The sequence below is a fragment of the Poecilia mexicana genome, unplaced genomic scaffold (assembly GCF_051168715.1).
Source record: "Poecilia mexicana isolate PSO_F unplaced genomic scaffold, ASM5116871v1 scaffold_16, whole genome shotgun sequence".
In the NCBI taxonomy this organism is placed as follows: domain Eukaryota; kingdom Metazoa; phylum Chordata; class Actinopteri; order Cyprinodontiformes; family Poeciliidae; genus Poecilia; species Poecilia mexicana.
Window position 1 is genome coordinate 29,382,901 of NW_028263385.1, and position 21,606 is coordinate 29,404,506.

General features: G+C 39.1%; 1 protein-coding gene across 3 annotated transcripts in view; it reads right to left on the minus strand.

Annotated features, from left to right (window-relative positions):
- ascc3 (activating signal cointegrator 1 complex subunit 3) overlaps nt 1–21,606 on the minus strand; it is a 337,899-nt gene that overhangs the window by 68,363 nt on the left and 247,930 nt on the right. For all 3 annotated transcript variants that reach the window (XM_088013868.1, XM_088013867.1, XM_088013869.1), the window contains 2 exons: nt 13,066–13,164; nt 12,816–12,984 (listed from right to left, as the gene is read on the minus strand). In XM_088013868.1, coding sequence (XP_087869994.1) covers nt 12,816–12,984; nt 13,066–13,164 — 268 coding nt within the window. The remainder of the gene's footprint in view (nt 1–12,815; nt 12,985–13,065; nt 13,165–21,606) is intronic.

Below are 21,606 nucleotides of genomic sequence, written 5' to 3' on the forward strand. Positions count from 1 at the left end.
CTTCTGATAGGGTATATACATTTGTATTCTTTTTTAAAAGTTGTGTTAGTTACGGATTATGAATCATATTCTGTATGAACTAAAAAGGAGACAGCTCAAAGTAGAATTGAGTAAATAAACATCTATACATTTAAAAACATTTTAGCAATTAATTATAATAAAAATAAAATATACTGTCACCTAACTTTTGAAAAAATAACTTTTAGAATGTATTTTTCTTCTGTCAACTTTCATTTAACACTCCAGTCCAGTTGGTGGCAATAATGCGCTTTCATTGTCGGTCAAGCAGCCGCCATTAAACTCCAGAGGAAGATTTGCACCCACGCTAACGAATGCTAATGCTAAACCCAACATGAACGAAAATGCCCGTGCGTTGTGTGAAATGGTGGAAAAAGTCCTATTTCACGGAGTTACTTTTTCATTATCGTTTTGATATTCAGCAATGTCCCGGCAACAGATGACACCGCGGCGGTCGGTCCAACAAGGCGGTAAGAAAGCTTTTATGAATAGCGAGCACGTGCAGCGAGGCGAGTTGCTTTGTTTGTTTCTTACAGAAAGCGGTCTGTCGTTTTCATAATCTCAAAACAAGTGTAGGGAGAGATTTCGTGTTGTATTTTTTATTACATGTGATGTTCTGAACTCTTAAAAATACTCGCATCTTCTTTTATTTTTTTCAGACCAGAGAAATGGCCAAGCCTAAACAGCCAGGCCTCAGACGTGCCGAAGAGCTCTTACGGAGTTCACCAGGACGAAGAGAAATTCAGTAAGTTATGATTTCACATTTAGTCAATAGTGAACACTTGCATATTTGAAAGGAAAACTGATCTTCCCGTTATTTTATTTATTTTGTTATAACGCAGTACAGCAAGGCAGAGTGTGGAAAGCAGTAGAGATCTACAAAATGGCGGACGGAGGACAGATATCAGGACGGAGCCATGAAGCCAGTATGTATAATCACTGCGTTGATTTCCGATTGTACAATGGCTGGTTGAGAATAATTTTAACTTATTTACTTATGTATTTTTGAGAAAGCGATATATTTGGTACAATATTTTTTAAATTTTACATTTATTTCCACAGACTCCACAGAATGGGAGTCACATTAGTGTCAATCAGAATCTTCAGGAACGTCCTGATGTCCGTGATGAGGACAGAGATGCAACTGTGTGTGAGTATCTACTATTTTAGAATGTTGATGTTTTATGCTTCAATATTGTTTATGTACATAATGTAATTATACTATGTATTGACAATGCACAAAAATGTTTTCCAGCTGCATCAAGGACCTACTGCCAGTCATCCAGATGTTGGTCAAGAAAGAAGCAGGTAAGATTTATTATTAATCTAGAGATGTCACAATTCCTTGAATGATTAAAGCACTGTGATTTATTAAAATCCATCAAAGCAAATTATCTGCCTCAGAGTTTGTTGAGTTATGTTTTACTATTTATTACCAACTGCTTTTAATTATTTTTTTCTTCCAATTGTTTCCAAGTGTTTTCTCTTTTTCATTAAAGTTTTTATTTTTTGTAAGAATGTATTTGTTTGTTTGTTTGTTTTAATGTCTTATGTGTGCATACTAAGCTGGAAGTTGCCAAACAATTTCACTGTAGTTTCATAATGACTAAAAGATGCCTGTAGAAGAAATAGTCGATATAATGACTAATGATGCGAATGGATTGATATTGATGGGGGGAGACTTTAATACGGTTCAAAATAATATTCTAGATAGATACCCTTCTGATTACGGGCCATCGACAACAAAATCTAGAATGCTGAATAATATAACTAAAGAGCTTGGTCTTGTTGATGTTTGGAGAAATGCCAACCCCCAAAAAAGAGACTACACTTTTTACTCAAACCCACACAAAAGCTACTCTCGAATAGATTATCTATACATATCTCAGCCACATATACATAAGGTATCAAAATGTAACATAGAAAATATAACTATAAGTGACCATGCACCTATAAGGCTAACTTTAAATATAAATAAGGAATCCTGTTTCAGATATTGGAGAATGAATGTTTCAATCATGTGTAATGAAAATATGGTCAGAGAGATCAAGGAGTCACTTAGGGAATACTTTGAAATAAATGATAATGGGGAAGTTTCACCAACAATACTATGGGAAGGAGGGAAAGCAGTGATAAGAGGGAAGATAATAGAAATATCATCCAGACTGAAAAAAGCCAGAATGAAAGAACAAAAGGAGTTGGAAAATAAGATCAAAGAATTGGAAAGGGAGCACAAACTAGGGAATAAAAACATAATGGGAGAGCTTAAAAATGCAAAAGATAAGCTAGGGGAGATACTAACTGTTAAAGCAGAAGGTTCTCTACGCTTTACAAATCAAAGATATTACGAGATGGGCAACAGGGCGAGTCGCCTCTTGGCATTTCAACTTAGGAAAGCTCAAGTAAATAGGCACGTCCCCAAAATAAAACACCCATCAACTATGCAGACTAAAACACAACCCAAAGAAATAGCTGAAGCATTTGCAGACTATTATAAGAAATTATATGATGACTCAGACAGAGATACTCAGGATGATGAAACATCCTCTTTTCTCAAAAAAATTAATCTCCCAACTTTATCAGAAGAAGAGTCGATAGAAATGACCCGACCTATAACTCCACAGGAAATTCTGAATGTTATTAAAAAACTCAAAAACAATAAATCCCCGGGGACAGACGGACTGCCAGGGGAGTTTTACAAAACATTTAAAGAAGAACTAACGCCAGTACTATGTAGGGTGTTTAACTATGCACTAAGGACAGGTGACCCCCCTAAAACATGGTCTGAAGCCATTATATCTGTAATCTATAAAGAGGGTAAAGACCCAACTATGTGCGAAGGATATAGACCCGTGAGTTTATTATGCAATGACTTGAAAATACTAACAAGTATAATGGCAGAAAGAATGCAAAAACATATAACGAAATTGATCAACCCAGACCAAACGGGATTTATTCCAGGCAGGCAGGGAGCAAACAACATTAGAAGGACACTAAACGTGATGTCGTATACAAAATCTAAAGTACAACCCTCCCTCCTGATTGGCTTGGATGCCCAAAAGGCTTTTGACAGGGTAAAATTGAGTTTTCTATACCAGACATTACTAAGATTTGGATTTTCACAACAATTTGTTGAATGGGTGAAAATAATTTATAAAAATCCAAAATCTCGAACTCGAATTAACGGATATTGTTCAGAATTTTTTGATCTTAAGAAAGGAGTCAGACAGGGGGACTGCCTGAGTCCTCTATTATTTGCGGTTAATATTGAACCAATGGCAGAAGCAATAAGACAGAATAAACAAATTCAGGGAATAAAAGATGAAGGAGGGGTGGAACATAAAATATCATTGTTTGCCGATGATCTATTAGTATTCTTAACAGAACCACTCCAATCAGTGCCAGCTCTACTAGAATACCTTAAAGAGTATGGGAATATTTCTGGATATAAGATTAATGAAAGTAAGTCGGTAGCAATGATGCTATCAGGGGAATGCCCAAAGCAGCTAAAAGAAAAAGTAAAGTTCAAATGGACCAATAAAGGATTTAGATACTTGGGTATAATTATTACACCTCAAACCTCACAATTATTCAAAGCAAATTATGAGAAGCTGAAGAAGGAAATTATAAAAGACCTGGAAAGATGGGAGATCCTACCACTAACCCTCGGGGGGAGAGTGGAAACAATCAGAATGAATATTTTACCAAGACTATTGTTTGTATTCCAATCACTCCCAGTTTCCATTCCCAACTCCTTTTTCAAAGAGATGGATAAAAGAATATCAAGGTTTGTATGGCAAAATAAAAAAGTAAGAATTAAACTTAAAACACTTCAGTCCTCAAAGAGTAAGGGAGGATTGGGTTTGCCTGATTTAAAAAACTATTATTGGGCTGCTCATTTGAGAGCCATAGCTCTATGGTTGGCAAAGGATCATGAGGCAATATGGGTAGATATGGAGCAGAGAGCCTGCCCAAACCTGTCCCTAGATACACTGCCCTTTACAACAAAGATGATTCAAAGAAATCTCAAAATTAAAAACCATTGGGTTAAGGAAACAATTAATATTTGGTCAAGAATAAAAAAGAGATTCAATTTTCCTGACTCTATATCAAAAATTTTAAAAATAGCCAAGATTCCAGATTTTATCCCAGCTTCTATGGATACAGGGTTTGAGAGATGGACAAAAGGAGGACTGGTATTTATAGCACAGCTCTTTAAAGGGCCAACAATGAAATCTTTTGAACAAATTCAAAAGGAATTTAATCTACAAAAAACTGATTTTTATAGATTTCTACAACTTAGACATTATATCCAGAATCATAGTGACTGGCAGAAATTCTCAGCAGACATGACTAAAACGGAAGAAATCCTATTATCAACAGCAAAAGGTGAATCAAAAAAAGGACTCATCTCAAAAATATACAAAAGCTTGCAATATGAATCCAATGTTAACAATAAAGAAATTAAGGAGAAATGGGAACTGGAGGCTAACATAATAATAGCAGATGAGGATTGGGAAGAAACATTTAGCTCTGGACACAAACTAACTAACAGTCCGACATGGAGAGAGTTTGATTGGAAGGTTAAGATGCGTTTCTTTAACTCTCCAATCATCACATCTAAATACTGTAAAACATCCCAGCTTTGTTGGAGAAATTGTGGAAATGTGGGGGATTTTACTCATATATTTTGGGATTGCCCGAAGATGGTCGAGTTTTGGAAAAATGTCCAAACAGATATAAAGAGTATTCTGGGCATTCAATTAGATATGGATATATCCGTCTATATTCTAGGAATAATACCCTCTGACATGATCAACAAAGATAATAAATACCTGATCAGAGTTCTGCTTCTGATTGCAAAAAAGTGCATAACATGCAGTTGGTTAAGGCCACAACCTCCCAATATTGCACAGTGGCGAGATAGGATTAAAAAAGTCTATATAATGGAAAAAATAACATCAAGACTACAACTTAAGATGGGGGCCTTTGAAACAAGATGGAGACCTATAACTAAATACATAATGTAACCTTGACACCTCTATATTTTTTTTTTTTTTTTTTTTTTTTTGGTCATGTACTTTTCAAATTTAGTTTGTATTATTCATCACTATTATGTAATCTCATCACTTGAGTTGGTATTCTTTGTATGTCTATTGTGTGTATATGTTGATGTAAAACAGTTATTGAAAATAAAAAGTTCAAAAAAAAAAAAAAAAAGATGCCTGTAGCTCATAATGATTGTCTGTTCTGTATTAACACCTGATGGAGGAAGGCAGAGAGTACTGGCTACAGAGGAGGTGGCATTCTGGGAGGATGGCAGCTATGAGGCGGTGTCAGAATGGACCCCAAGTTCCTCCAACCAGGAGCTCAGTGACATCAGGACTACATTACAGGAAGAGACGTCAGGTCTATGCTACAGGAGAGATGTTGGGCCTGTCCTGAACGCAGAATAATTTTTGATCATGTTTGGACAAAAAAACACTGCCAGATGGTCCAGAAATGGACAAGCATTTATATCTTATTTTGTGTGCAAAAAGTAACAAAAATAAAATGAAATAAAGAAAATAAAAAAACTTCTTTGTCTCTTTTATGTTCCTTATGTATGAACATGTTGCATTTAAGCAATATCAAATGAATATATTTTAATACAGCATTTATTTTTATATAGATTTTTTTAAAATACAGCATTAAAAATATTAATGATTGGGGCGGGGTTTATAAAGTCATAAGTGCTATCCAATGGGCACACATAAACCAACCAATCACATGTCAATGATGAACTGTGATGTCATTGTTTTTCATCCAATGACTGAGAATCCAAGTGGGTCTGCTGAAGCGCCTTTGCATATGCTAGGCTATTTGTATGCTAAGTAGAGTCGTTAACACCATAGACATATAAATAAATTGACTTTTTGGACTTTTTGAAAATGTTTTAACTTATACATGATAAGACACTGAGAAACCAAAGCATCTTGGACTGATGCTCATCTGGTCCCCTAAAACAGTGGTCCCCAACATAGACATCAATATGTAGACCCCTCATGGAGCGCTGAGCCGTACGTAACTGCGTCCGCCATCTTGTATGTGGCAGCAGAGCGATCGTAGCTCCTTAAGTCCTGTGCTGTGAGGACTTGTTTCAACCGTTTTACGAAACAAACTGGATTCATTAGGGTTACCTTCCCCAGGTAAAGATGAAACATCAGAATTACTTGACTTTGCAGCCAGAAATTCGCTTTTAAACAACCGAAAAATATTTCCTATGTAGCTAAATTGGCCCGAAATAACCGCTGATTGTTAGCTTAGCAGCTAACGTTTTCATACTGTTTTCTAATGAGAGAGAGGTGATGAAAAACCGTTGTTAGAGGAGAAGTTCATTAAAGACCGGGGGATTTAGTGAGGAAAGATCAGTCAGGATCAGAGCTGGAGCTGCTGTTCTTCAGTCTGTTTCCAGCTCTGCTTCACCATGTCGGTATTTAGCTATAAAGATGCTACGAGTCAGAGCCCAACATGCTGAAAATGTCTTTTTCTGAATGTGAAAGAAACATATACGAAACATATCGTATGTATTTTCTATTACACTTTTGGATAATTTCTCTCTTATCCTTGGCTTTAGCCTGTGAACCAGGACGTCTCAGAAGTCATTGAGTTCTCCCAGTGTGACCAGCAGACTGAAGCCTGTGGCCAGTGTTCCCAGTATAATAAATAAATGTTTTATTCTTTCACTTTTTCTGTATTTTTAAATATCTCAATCTGAAGTATTATTGTATTAATGTTGCTTATATAATGAAATAAAAAATAATTTACTCTGTTGGAATTATTTTCACTCTTTGCTGTCAATAGCAGAGTTGACATACTGTAAATTCTCTGGAAAAAAGTAAGAAATATATGTAGTTTAATGTTTGAGAATGACTGATTTATAAATCAAAAGTCATTTCTCAATAACGTATAAAAAATAAATACAGGAAAATTATTTGTTTCTTGTCTTGAAATGTTAAATGTATATTAAACTATGGAATTATGTAAATATATTCTTCAATAAAACACTGTAAAAGTGTGTCTGTTCATCAATGTCATTATAAAAATGTTCAGAATCGTTTCTATCAAATAGAACATTGTGCTCTTTAATTTAATTGTGCTCTTTAAAGTTAGAAACGATCTCTTTAGTAATTTCTTTGATTGCCAAATATACTAATGTGTGTGAGAAAATGTGTCAATAGCAGGTATTAACTTAAAATACTTTGTAGAACGGCACTTTATCAAGTTCAGCCCATTCACTTGTATTACCTTACTGGCACATATAACACATTCAGTAAATATGCACACTCACACACACATATATATATTAGGGATGTGCCGATCAGGTTTTTTCCTGCCGATACCGATACCGATCACCGATACCGATCACATAATTATTATTATTATTATTTATTTTTTATCATAAACCCTACCGGTTACATTATGTGGAAAAAGGAACCATGAATTCACCTTAATTTAGACAAAAACTTGTTTTTCATAACTTTTTTCAAGAAGAAAACTAAACAAAACAGGCTAAATAATTCAAAGAGCCAAAATAAAACCTCTCAACATTGCCAAAAAAATTCAAGTATAAAACTTAACATTCAAAGGCAAAAACAGGTTCCATACAATAAACAATCCAGAGTTACTGAATGAAAACTTCCTGATAGCATGGCGGCTAGCTGATTACTGCTAGCTCTGATTGGCTGTTTCTGACTGAGCGGAGTAATTATGCAGAACAGGGAGGAGATCGATTATTTTTTTTAGAGATTATCTGTCTCATGTTAGGACAGCGAAAGTTTTAAAACGTATGTAAAATGTATTTTTTAAGTTAGATGCTGCAGCTTTAAGCAGAGGTTCGGTGTGAGAGTCACCACCAGGTGGAGCAGAAGCGAAGCTCCGTCTGTGAAATATTACTACCTGTAGCGTAGCAGCGGTTCAACAGGAGAGCAGAACCAGCGTCTTACATCGCAGCTCGAAGACTTAAATAATTTTCCAGGTAATTTGTTTAGCTTTCTGACCGTCACGCTAATCCGGGTGAGTGTTTGTAGCTGTGCGCTGCTTTACCTGCTATCTGATCCTCCGTATGTCTTTTTTTACTGCAGTGAGCCTCGATGTAGCCAATCTCCGTCAAGTATGGCACTGTTTTTATGTCGTACTCGTATTAGCTTCGTTGTGTTGATGCATTTTGACGTGCTTCAATTTTCCGCCGCAACACGCAAACTTCCCCATTCACTCAGTGCGTTATAGTTCCACATCGCTTAGGATTTGTTGCTGCGCGTTTGCGCAGTGTGAAGGAAAGAGGAGACCAGCTGCACAGGCAGGCTGCGAAATGAGATGATCGGTATCGGCAACAAGAGCCAATGATCGCCGATTACCGATCATGCACTTTTTTACGAAAGTCGGCCCGATTATGATCGGTGACCGATCGATCGGCACACCTCTAATATATATATATATATATATATATATATATATATATATATATATATATATATATATATATATATATATATTTCCTATATATTATTCATATATTTGCTATTTGAATAATAAAATTTTTTATTTGTTAACTAATAAATAAATAATATATATATTTTATATATACATATATTTTATTATTTAATATATTGACGTCTGTGTGTGTACATATGTTCATAAATGTTGATTACTGTATATATAAAAACGATTTATCAAAATCAATTGTATTATAGGTTCACATTTATTTTCTTAATTCAGAAATTACAATTAAAATATAATGAAAAGTCATAAATGTTGTCTTTGGTGATCGTTTAACTTCCAAATATATTCACGTTTATATGTGAGTGGGTCGATAACGAACATTAGCTAAAAATACTTTGTGGAATGGCATTTTCTGAAGTTCGGTCCATTCATTTGTATTAGCTTACTGGCAGAGATGCCACATTCAATATGGCGGACGCGATTACGTATCGCTGCAACGGGCCGACCCGCTCCATGAGGCGTCTACGTATTAATGTCTATGGTTAACACCCCCCGCCCGCCCGCTGCCCCGCACCGCCACTCCCCCCCTCCTCCAGGATTCCGCATTTGACAGAATTTGACTCCCGTGAGTGAAAACGTAGACTGTCGATTGCTGTTGATATCTGTCGCTGATGAGCTGAGTTTGCGTCAGAATACAGGGTCAAAAATCCCAATTTTCGTTCTTTGCGTTCCCTCACAAAACTTTTGCGTTCCCTCACAATAATCTACTAATCAGTTCATGCGGCATAATTGATACTGTAAGCCTTTTTTACGGTGGCCGCCGTACTTTCTGCTTTAATACAAGCTTATAAGGTTTTTCCATGGACTATTGAGTTATTATCGCGGGGTAATAAGTCGTCTGATTGTGTCTCTATTGTGTTCGTAGTTGAATGGTTTAAAGGGCTGCTTTCTGTGCCGTTCCATCTGAGCCTTAACAGACATAAACATGGAGTAAATAAATCGATTTTCAATCAGTTTTTGCACCAAAGAGTTAATAATAATAAACACGTTTTATTATTATAAAACACAGCAAACTAATGGTGGTAGAGGGCCGCACTGGGTTAACTCGGGGAATCTCATCTGTCCGTGTATCAATCAACACCAAACACCTTCTTTGTTCTGTCACAATTATCGATTTATTTAATTTTGATTATCGTGCTCCAAACTTGGGCTGCACAGTGGCACAGTTGGTAGAGCTGTTGCCTTACTTATTTCATTCATATTGCTCTTATAGAGCCTCAGTGAAAACGTGTTTATTATTATTAACGCTGTGGTGCAAAAAAACTGATTGAAAATCGATTTATTTACTCCATGTTTATGTCTGTTAAGGCTCAGATGGAACGGCACAGAAAGCAGCCCTTTAAACCATTCAGACACGAACACAATAGAAACACAATCAGATGACTTATTACCCCGCGATAATAACTCGCCTTATAAGCTTGTATTAAAGCACAAAGTACAGCGGCCACCGTAAAAAAGGCTTACAGTATCAATTATGTCGCATGAACTGATCAGTAGATTATTGCGAGGGAACGCAAAACCTTTTGCGAGGGAACGCAAAAGAAAATAAATTTCCCCATGTCCCCTGGAGGGCTCCGTACTGAGTGAATGGAGAAGTTTGCGTGTTGCGGCGGAAAATTGAAGCATGTGGGGTGAAGCACGTCAAAATGCATCAACACGACGAATCTAATATGGCATAAAAACAATGCCATACTTGACGGAGTTTGGCTATATTGAGGCTCACTGCAGTAAAAAAAAGACATATAAAGGATCAGATAGCAGGTAAAGCAGCGCACAGCTACAAACACTCACCCGGATTAGCGTGATGGTCAGAAAGCTAAACAAATAACCTGCAAAATGATTTAAGTCTTCGAGCTGCGATGTAAGACGCTGGTTCTGCTCTCGCTGTTGAACCGCTGCTACGCTACAGGTAGTAATATTTCACAGACGGAGCTTCGCTTCTGCTCCACCTGGTAGTGACTCTCACACCGAACCTCTGCTTAAAGCTGCAGCATCTAACTTAAAAAAATAAATTTTACATACGTATTAAACCTTTCGCTGTCCTAACATGAGACAGATAATCTCTGAAAAAATAATCGATCTCCTCCCTGTTCTGCATAATTACTCCGCTCAGTCAGAAACAGCCAATCAGAGCTAGCAGTAATGAGCTAGCCGCCATGCTATCAGGAAGTTTTCATTCAGTAACTCAGGATTGTTTATTGCTATGGATCCTGTATTTGCCTTTGAATGTTAAATTTTATACTTGAATTTTCTGGCAATGTTGAGAGGTTTTATTTTGGCTCTTTGCATTATTTAGCCTCTTCAGAGCCTTCATATGTTATCAGTCTGTTAAAGATAGTATATCGATAGCAGTACAATTTGCACAATGCCTGTTTTGTTTTTTTTCTTGGAAAAAGTTATTAAAAACAAGTTTTTGTCTAAATTAAGGTGAATTCATGGTTCCTTTTTCCACATAATGTAACCGGTAGTGTTTATGATTAAAAAAATTAATCATTATGTGATCGGTATCGGTGATCGGCCCTCATGGGTGATCGGAATCGGCAGGAAAAAATCTGATCGGCACATCTCTAATATATATGTATATAAAATTCCCTTCTCACCCTCCGCGGGTGGACTCTCTTTCATCCTCTGAGCTCGGGTCCTCTACCAGAGGCCTGGGAGCTTGAGGATTCTCCTCCAGTATCTTGGCTGTGTCTAGAACTGCACATTTCTGGACTGAGACGTCTGATGTTGTTCCTGGGATCTGTTTTAGCCACTACTCCAGTTTTGGGGGTGACTGCTCCAGTTTGGGGGCCCTGAGGGCCCCGATGACCACAGGCACCACGGTGGTCTTCACCTTCCAGGCCTTCTCCAGTTCCTCTCTGAGGCCCTGGTATTTCTCCAGTTTCTCGTGCTCCTTTTTCCTGATGTTGTGGTCACTTGGTATTGCTACATCCACCACAACGGCTTTCCTCTGTTCTTTATCCACCACCACAATGTCCGGTTGGTTCGCCATTACCATCTTGTCTGTCTGGATCTGGAAGTCCCACAGGATCTTAGCTCGGTCATTCTCCACCACCTTTGGGGGTGTCCCCCACTTTGACCTCGGGGCTTCCAGTCCATATTCTGCACAGATGTTCCTGTACACTATGCCCGCCACTTGGTTATGTCGTTCCATGTACGCTTTCCCTGCCAGCATCTTGCACCCTGCTGTTATGTGCTGGACTGTCTCAGAGGCCTCCTTGCACAACCTACACCTTGGGTCTTGTCTGGTGTGGTAGATCTGAGCCTCTATTGCTGTGGTGTTTAGAGCCTGTTCCTGGGCGGCCAGGATGAGGGCCTCTGTGCTGTCCTTGAGTCCAGGTTTTTCCAGCCATTGGTAGGATTTCCTGATATTAGCCACTTCAGTTATTTGTCGGTGGTACATCCCATGTAGGCTTCTAGATGATGTGTGCTGAATTATGAATATATCTCATGTAAGTGTAAACATTTCTTACTGCCATATATTTTAATGATGTGTCGTGTGAACTAACTTATTCACGTTATTTTAACTTAATTTCTAATTTAGTGGGACCACTGGAATTGTGAAATTGTGTTTTTTGACAATGGCAGAAAATAGACAACAATTTGTGCACATTTGTAATGGAAATGCAGCTATAGACAACCATCTTCTTCCTGTCCACTTCTTCAAGTGGACAGGAAGAAGACTAAAGAAAATCATCTTCTTAAGTGTTGGACCTGAACAACCTCAGATTACTTTGTCACCCACTTCTTCAGTCTTTTTCTTGTAACTCTTAATGTGTCACTTTCGTCTAGAGGCAAATTCGCTCTTGAGCTTATGCCGTCTTCTTCATCATGCAGAAGTCCAACCTTTGGAAACTCGTTGGCAGTCCACATATTAGCTGCATCATTCTTTAAGCCAGGGGTCTTCAACCCTGGTTCTCAAGATCTGCTGTCCTGCAGTTTTAGATGCATCCTTTCTCCAACACAGCTGAACAAATAAATTACTCATTCAAGAGGTAATTCAGTCATTTGATTCAGCTGTTTTGGAGCCAGGATGCATCTGAGAGCTGAAGGTCCCAGTCAAGCCTAGGAAACCCCTGCTAAAACACTGACTGTGTTCAAAGTGTGTCAATAAAGTAGAGGCTTAGTGCAGAAATTACGGCACAAGAAAAAGTGGAGTACTTCTCATGTGGGAGGTTTTCTGCTTGCAATAATAAATCCAGTGGCTTTCTTGAATTTGGTCGGACATTGTGTGTGTGTTTGCATGTGTGTACCAGTGTGTGGAGGATGTCGCTCAGGTAGAATGAGGTTCTGGAAGTTGATGATGCACACAGCCTCGGCTCCAAGCCAGCGGTCAGAAACTGCCTTAATGTAGTACTGGGAGGGTAACGGCTCAAAGATGGGAATGGTGAATACTATGTGCTGAGGCTCTTTGGTTACCACCTACATAAAGAACCAACATACAAGACATTAAAATCTACACACTCCATCCTTAATTTAGCTAAGGCCCAAACAAAAACCAACCTGTTTCTTCTGCAGGAGGAAGTACTCAGAGTGGTAGATGTGATCATTGATGGGGTCTTCCACCCACAACCACCATGGCTCACCCACAGATCCGTGGACCTGAAGTATAAGTAAAACATAGCACCTATCAAGATAAGAATCACAAAATGCTTTAACAAACTAAATAAATACACAAACCAAAGTGAAGCAAAGGCAGATTAAAAAATATATGTTTTTTGCTGGCCTTAAACTTGCACTCTGCTGATCTGAAAGTCAGAGGAAGGGAATTCAAAAGTCTTGGTGCCACCAAAGAGAAGGATCTGTCTTCTTTAGTTTTTCATTTTGTATGGGGGACAAACAGTAGGTATTGATCACAGTATTGTTTCCCAACCCTGGTCCTCAAGGCACGCTACCCTGCATGTTTTTTGATTTCTCAATACTTCAATGTGCCTCATTCAGCTGATTGCAGCTCAGCAAATACCTGTTAATTGAAATCACCTGAGCTGAAGCAAGGAAACACCTAAAACATGCAGGGCAGTGTGCTTTGAGGACTATGCTGGAAAACACTGGTTTTCTCTTCATTTAGCAGGAGAAAACTTTCAGTCATCCATTTTTTAATTGAATACAGACAGTTTAGTCAAATGTGCAGTTCATTAAACTTCATTAAAGAACCCGAAAAGAAATATACAACATAAAAATGATGGGAAATATGCTAAAAAGATAAAACCATTGGACCAAAAGGGAGCAGATAGAGCAGAAATGAACAGGACAGAGACTGGGATCTGTACGTAGCCAAATAAAGTTGATCTATCAGACAAATAAGAGGACAATCATTTTAAAGCAGAACCTGGTACAACAGCCCAACCCATCAGCCTCTCTATTAGGGTCAGATGGTCAACAGTGTCAAAAGCTGACGTCAGGTTTAACATAAGCAGCACAGAACATTTTCCTGACTCACTCTGCATCAAAATATCAATGGAGAATCTAAGAAGAGCTGTTTCAGTTGAATGCAATTTATGAAGCCCTGACTAAAACTGGTCCAGAATACTGTGATGATCCAGAGCAGCAGTTAACTGCCTGGCCGCAACCTTCTCAAGAATCTTTGAGTTTAGAGGTGGCTCTGTAACGGCTAAACAAAGAAGAATCCAAAATATTTTTTTTTTAAGAGTGGATAGATGACATCACTCTTTAAACAAACAGGTACCTGACCAGAACTTAAAGAAACATTTACTATGTTCAGAACTTTACTACCAATAATCTCAAAAAAATGTACTGGTAACATGTCCAAAGAGCAGGAGGACGCCTTCATGACACTAACAAGCTTAACTACCTGGCTGGAAGCAGTGTGAACTAACAGGGAGGGAAAAGTCAGCCCAGCTGTAGGTGGAAAAATATTATTTCTCACCTTACTGACTTCAGTCTGTGAAATAAATTAGTTTGAAATCTTCATTTGAAGAAATGGGAACAGAAAATGCTGAAGTAGTAATGACCCTGATAGCATTAAAAAACAATTTAGAACTACCTTTGCTTCTAGCAATCAAATTAGAAAAATGTGTTGTCTTTGCTTCTTTAACTGCTTCTTCTTTCTTTAATTTTCTTTAACCCTCTGATGTGTGAGTGAATGACTGACTATACAGTCTTCTGTGAGTGGGTCTTTTTTGACCCACATTAGAATCAATGTGTTTTTAGGCTACTTTTATCATTTTGATTCAAAATAATGTTTTGCATAATACTTTCTTGTGTTTTATTTCACCCAAAAATTATTTCATGTTTGAAATATTTTCATTTTTCACTTTTTAAAACATTTTTAGAACAATTTGTAGAACATTTGTGACAATTTGTAGAACATTTTTAAAACAAAATGACAACAACAGCAATTTCACAATAGTAATGTTGGAACAATGTCAATGTCCATCATATCTGTATGTGTGTGAGCGTGAGGGGGCAGGGAGGTACATGTGTGAGAACGAGCTTGTTTCTTGAAACTAGCTAACCAAGCTAGCTAACATCACTCTCTGTATTCTATAGTGCAATGTGTACCACGCATGTGTGTATGTATCTCCATCCATCCATCCATCCATCCATCCATCCATCCATCCATCCATCCATCCATCCTCCCTCTTATCCAGGGTCGGGTTGCGGGGTAGCAGCCTAAGAAGGGAGGCCCAGACTTCCCTCTCCCCAGTCACTTTTTCCAGCTCTTCCAGGGGAATCCTAAGGCGTTCCGAGGCCAGCTGAGAAGCATAGTCTCTCCAGCATGTCCTGGGTCTGCCTCTGGACCTCCTCCTGGTGAGAGGGGGCCCAGAACACCTCACCAGGGAGGAGTCCAGGAGGCATTCTGGATTCTAACCAGTTGCCCGAGCCACCTCAGCTGGCTCCTCTCGACGTAAAGAAGCAGCGGCTTTATTTTGAGTCCCTCCCGGATGACTGAACACCTCACCCTATCTCTAAGGGAGATCTCAAAAACCCTACAGGGAAAATAAATTTCGGCCACTTGTATCTGTGACCTCGTTCTTTCGGACATGACACAAAGCTCATGACCATAGATGAGGGTAGGAACATAGATCAACCAGTATATCAAGAGCTTCGCTTTTTGACTTAGCACTCTCTTCACCACAACAGACTGGTACAGCACCCGCTTCACTGCAAACGCTGCGCCAATTCACCTGTCGATCTCCCGCTCCATTTTTCCCTCATTGGTGAACAAGATCCCGAGATACTTAAAATCCTCCACTTGGGGCAGGACATCTTCCTCGACCCAGAGAAGGCACTCTATTCTTTTCCAGCTGATTTGGATTTATTCATTTATTTATATACAGGGGTGAAAGTAGTTTTAAATTCTTGAGGGTACTATGACAAAAAAAAAAAAAAAATATATAAATATATATATATAGCTGACTGTATAGCTCAGTGGGTAAGACACCAGTCTACCACCCGGGAGACCGGGGTTCGAATCCAGGCTGGTGCAAGTTACAACAGTGCAATTGAGCTATGCAGTGTGGGTCCCTAGGCAAGACCCTTGGAGCTATATAGCCTACCTCATACCATGAGAGACATTGATAAGCATAACATGCCGGCTCAGACGTCGCCCGGCCAAACAAGGTCTGCGTCAGGTGCTGGGGAACCAGAGCACCTTGATGAAAAATGGGCTACTGGAACAAGACGGAAATGGGCGAGAGACGAAAACATGGATCTGTTGGAATGCTACTACTCAAGTAACCCTAGTCAGAGGGGTTACATGCAAAGACTGAGGGTGGAATGGTTACTTCGACACCCACAGTCTACAATGACTGCCAAACAACTAGTAGCTCAGTGCTCCAACATCCGCAAACGGCAACTGCTATCACAACTTGAGATTGATGAGGTACAACACAAATGCTACGGCATAAGGGAGGAGCCCAAAGGTAAGGTCGGGGGGGGAGTTAACTACTCCCCACCCCGAGACTGGGTATGCAGCCCCAGTAATGAACGAACTATCAAAGCTGAACGAGACAGCAACTGACCTGAGAGAGAGAGAATCGTGGCCCGAATGAACACCAGGCTGAGTCACCATTACAACGGCTGAGTGAAGTACCATCAGAAAGTCTCATTGAAGATGTGAATGCAGCATTGAGAACAATCCCTACCAACACCATAACAGAAACCAATGAGCTGATATACAACTCACTGCTCATGTCAGGCATCATAGCGGCTAAGATAAGCGGACACATGGATAAATACATGAGCACGGCACAGAAGGGCATCGGCATAACACCAACACCAACTCCTTGTAGACCACACAGTCGCGACACACCAACCTGTGCACCGCTTGGATTGATTACAAGAAAGCCTATGACTCAATGCCACACATCATTGAATGCTTAGAGATGTACAACATCAATAGGACTCTAAGAGCCTTCATTGCAAACTCGATGGGGCTGTGGAAAACCACCCTTGAAGCCAACTTGCACAAGTGTCCATCAAATGTGGCATATACCAAGGAGATGCTCTGTCCCCCACTGCTGTTCTGCATCCATGTAGACCTCCTCTACATGGATGACATCAAGCTGTACGCCAAGAGCGAGCGAGACATCGACTCACTGATCCAGCACTGACATTGGGATGTCATTCGGACTAGAGAAGTGTGGCCGGATGGTTACAAAGAGAGGGAAGGTCGTCCGCACAGAAGGGGTCTCACTCCCAGAGGGAACAATAGCAGACATAGAGCACAGCTACAAGTACAGTGAAAGCCAAACAAGGTCTGCGTCAGGTGCTGGGGAACCAGCACCTTGATGAAAAATGGGCCACTGGAACAAGATGGAAATGGGCGAGAGGTGAAAGCATGTGAAAACATATATATACATACATTGCTTCTTTGTGTTCTTTGGAGTTTTTGTGCTGATAATTTTTTTATGAAGCAATAAAAGCTGGTAGCTCTTGAATTGCTACAAAATAAAGCTGTATTTCTCTCAGCCCACTGGCTGCAATGTTGACACCTTGAGATGCTATGAGACCTAAATTCTGAACATCATGGCATGGAGTGCATCCCAGTTTTCCATGTCTGGCATATAACCATTCATTTTAGCTTTTAAACTGGTTATATTGATCCTGTGTCCAGACAGAGGGATAATCAGTAGCCTAGCAACATGACCTGTTTGTTCTGAAGATCCTGCAGCTTCCACTTCGTCTTCCTAACATGGCGCCTCCTCACCCTGACTCTCATACTGATAGGAGGAACCACAGAGCTCTGTTAGGTTAAAAGCACATCTTCTGAAGTTGGGATATTTTTCCTCCAACAGGTTCCAGAGGAATAACCTCAAACCAGATGTTGGACTGGATTTTATTTCACTGTCATTTGTGAATGTTAGAGCCTCATTTTCAACAGTGGAGCTATAAAGGTTGAACAAGGTTATCATTTTGGAGAAAGTCTCATCAACATCAATATTTCCACTAAATAAGAGGCAAAAAAAAAAAGTTTGATAAAGGAAAAGCCTCTCAGACTCTGAGCCCGACAGCACCAAACTATTTTTTTATATTAGACAATTAATTTAATTTCACATAATTATCACAGTAGAAGCCATTAGTTTGTTAAATACTTAATGAAACATATTTACCGTGTTTAACGTTTGTTGTAAATGACGTATGCTCACAAAGAACAAGATAATTAGTCCAAGTTTGTCGTTTATTGAAGTTCAGAAACTACAGCGCTGTGATGCGCCACAGCAAAGGTAAAACAACCTAAACAGGTGATCAACTCTAAACCACTCGCACCTTTTTATTCTCAGTCTCTCTCTGTCATTTAAGCACATCCGTTGCCATGGCAACCTCCTGCGTTCCACAAGCCGACCAGAGATTACGTTAAAAACATAATATTCAGTCCATTTCAATATCAGGTTTTCAGGCTTGATATTTATTTTGCGATCATTAATCAGCGCTTCCTGAACACAGTGGTGGTTGATTAGTTAATTTTAAACTTCTGCTCTGCTACTTATTTTTGATAATGGAACCGAAATGCACAGAATTGCGCAACACCGTGTTGAATAATCACTGAGTGTTCTGCCCAGGCTGGATGTTTTGATTAGTTTTAAGAAAGTTCTATTGATTTCTCTGTGTTTTATTTTGGAGGAGAATTTTTAGAGAACAGTGCATTGTGGGTAGCAGAGGCTGTTGCAGTTTTGGAATACCTGTTGGTAGAGAGAGAGCCTGCCTGTTAATGTGTGAACTGCACCTCCTCTGTTGTCAATCTTTGCTTGCACCTCCGAAAGCAATGGCTGTGAGTCAATCTTCTGTTTTGGTGTTGTCTGTTTTGTTGGTTTATTTTGAGATTGTTTTTTAAATGTGTTTTTGTTCTAGAAAAGCCATATTCTGAGTTTTTATTTACATAGCAACAGTTGCTACATAACTGCTTTTTAACTGAAGCTCAGGTTAATTCTGTTCAGACACAAGAGGTTTATTCTTTGTATTCAGAGCTGATGTATGTTTGTTTTTCTGTTTCTTGTAGTTTCACTCAACTTTTCATTGAGCTTTCTACACTACTGCTCAAGTTGTGTCAAGAAAACGTATTAAAGGAGCAAGACGCTCAGCTTCCTGGCTCATGAAATTGAGTTTGGCTTGCTGTTGACCTACGTTAACATACAGAGTATCTAACACGTAGTGATAACAGTATACTGAGATTATTATTGTTGTTGGGTCATTAATTTGAACACATTTTGTTTATTTTTGTTGCTGTTGTGCTTCAATAAAGTTACGAACGTTTTAAGCGGGTCAGAGGAAGACGTGCTGGTCTCAACGTCATGGCGGCGTTTAGTTTGTCACTTAATGCCGAGATCGACTCAAAACCTTCCGCGATCAACATATCGCACCGTTGCTCTAGCAAAGCATGAACAGTTCAGAAACAATATGAAATGGGAAAAAAGTTATTTATTAACTGATTTAGTTGTGTTTTAGATTGTTCTTGAAAAACTAATCAGTCACGGCTGATTAGTGGGTGAATTCACAGCTGCACAGTGAACCCGTTGATTCTTTACAGCAGACAGCCGCTCCCCTCTCTTGCAGGTACTGCGTACCCCCGCTAAATCTTTTAGGGGTACGCAGTACCCTACCGTATCCCCCTACTTCCACCCCTGTTTATATAGCTATGAATTTTTATTTTATTTATTGAGAAGATGAAAGAAAGAACTTTGAACACATGGATCAACAGGTTTTGCATCTCATTCAATACATTCTCTCTTTTGGTTTTCTCATCCAGGGTGGCAGACACACACAGAAACACATGCAGACACACGCACGCACGCACACACACACACACACACAAACAAGTAATACACATGCACAATAAAGAATAAGCAGTAATGCTAGCTAGCCTAGCTAGATAATTAGTGTTAGCTAACTTCAAAGATGGCTGATATGTTGATTCGTGACAATAACACCCTCAGTATTCACACACACACGTACACGCACGCAAACACACACACGCACACATTTATGAGGTAAAAAACAAAGAATAATTATTTGTAAAAGTTCTTGCTGTGTAATTATTATTACTTAGGGGTAACACTTAGGACTCGGTGTGTTTGGTTCACACAAAAATATTTTCCTGACAGTCACAGTTGGTAAGAAACAAAGATTTCCATTAAATTCAATAGGAAATGACTGCGGGTCATTTTTGACCCACTCATGGAAGAAAAGGGTAGTGATATAAAACATGCCATTTCTTAAAATGTATAAAAGGTAAATAAAAAAAATTTGGATTGCATGATATAAGTAACGTGTTTTTTGAGGAATACCTGGAATATGAAGTGATGAAAATTTTTCAATACAAAGATGAGTCACATGATTGAGTTACCTCTTCAGCATGTCATAAAATTTGGCAAAGGCCCGATAACGAGTCATTAATTTGATTCAGGTGTGCTGAAGCAGGGCACAGTAGACCTGGATGGTTGGCTGGAGATGCCTGGTCTAGATGTACAAAGCTGGTAAAAACATCTTCATAATAATGGAGCCACTGACAAATGTCATGGAATCCAAAATCTGCATAATTTTCTTTTTACTTCTGAACAATCCAGCACATAAAAAGGAACAAGAAAATATATTAGATTTATGTGACAAAATGCAAATCAATGGGAATGAATATTTGTGTTAAGCACTTTAAACAAGATGGCCTTATGATTACCATCTTGACTGATACAGACAAGAATGAATGAGACTGGTGTAGAGACAGTGTCACACACAGTGTTTGTGTGTGGTTTGTTTTCAGGGTGCCTTCAGGGAGGAGGGCTCATGTGTTGGGACATGTGTCCTGGCTCTGCAGCTGGATCACAGCTAAGCCAGCCAGTGTTCCATTACCACTCTCCCATGATTAGAGCATGCATTGCTAATCGGACATAAACATTCATCTTCATATTCAGCCCCACTACAATAGGCTTTCTGTTTCCCTCAGATTTCATTACAATGTTTGCGCCAAGCTTCTCCTGATCCACCAGTGGCCAGTCTGATCACTGAGGTGAGACATCTTGGCGAGGGCTGCAGGCATTCAGGCTCTCAAGCACAGATGGGGATTCCAGGGTAGGGAAAAATAACAAAGATAGAAGCAGAATGAATGTGGTCATGCTGTGGTGCTTGGGTTATTAAATAGTTGTGTAAATATTGAGTAGCGTGTTTTATTAGAGAGGAGGAGGAAAAACCCTGAAATGAAACGCTCAAATGCAGCAGCTGTTGTCTCCCTGGATTCACAGCATAATTCATCCTTTGGAATCTGCTAACAATTAGTATCTATGACCAAGTACTACGTATCTATGACCAAGTACTACAGAAATGACAGAGCTTTAAACAGGAGGGGTGTGTTATATGCAGTGGGAAATTTATAAATATTGTCAAAATGGGTAAAAAAGAACTTCAGTTCTCAATATTTAATTTCTTGTTCAAATCTTTTGTATGAGGCAATGAGGAAAAGGATATAGCTTCATTTTAGAGTGCTGCTGAGCATTCTTGAACTGGAGAACTGTTCTCACACTGACTGAGTCAGTTTCTGATGTATCAGGTAGTGTTGCAGGTTAAGAATCACTTAACCCATGACCAAGTCAA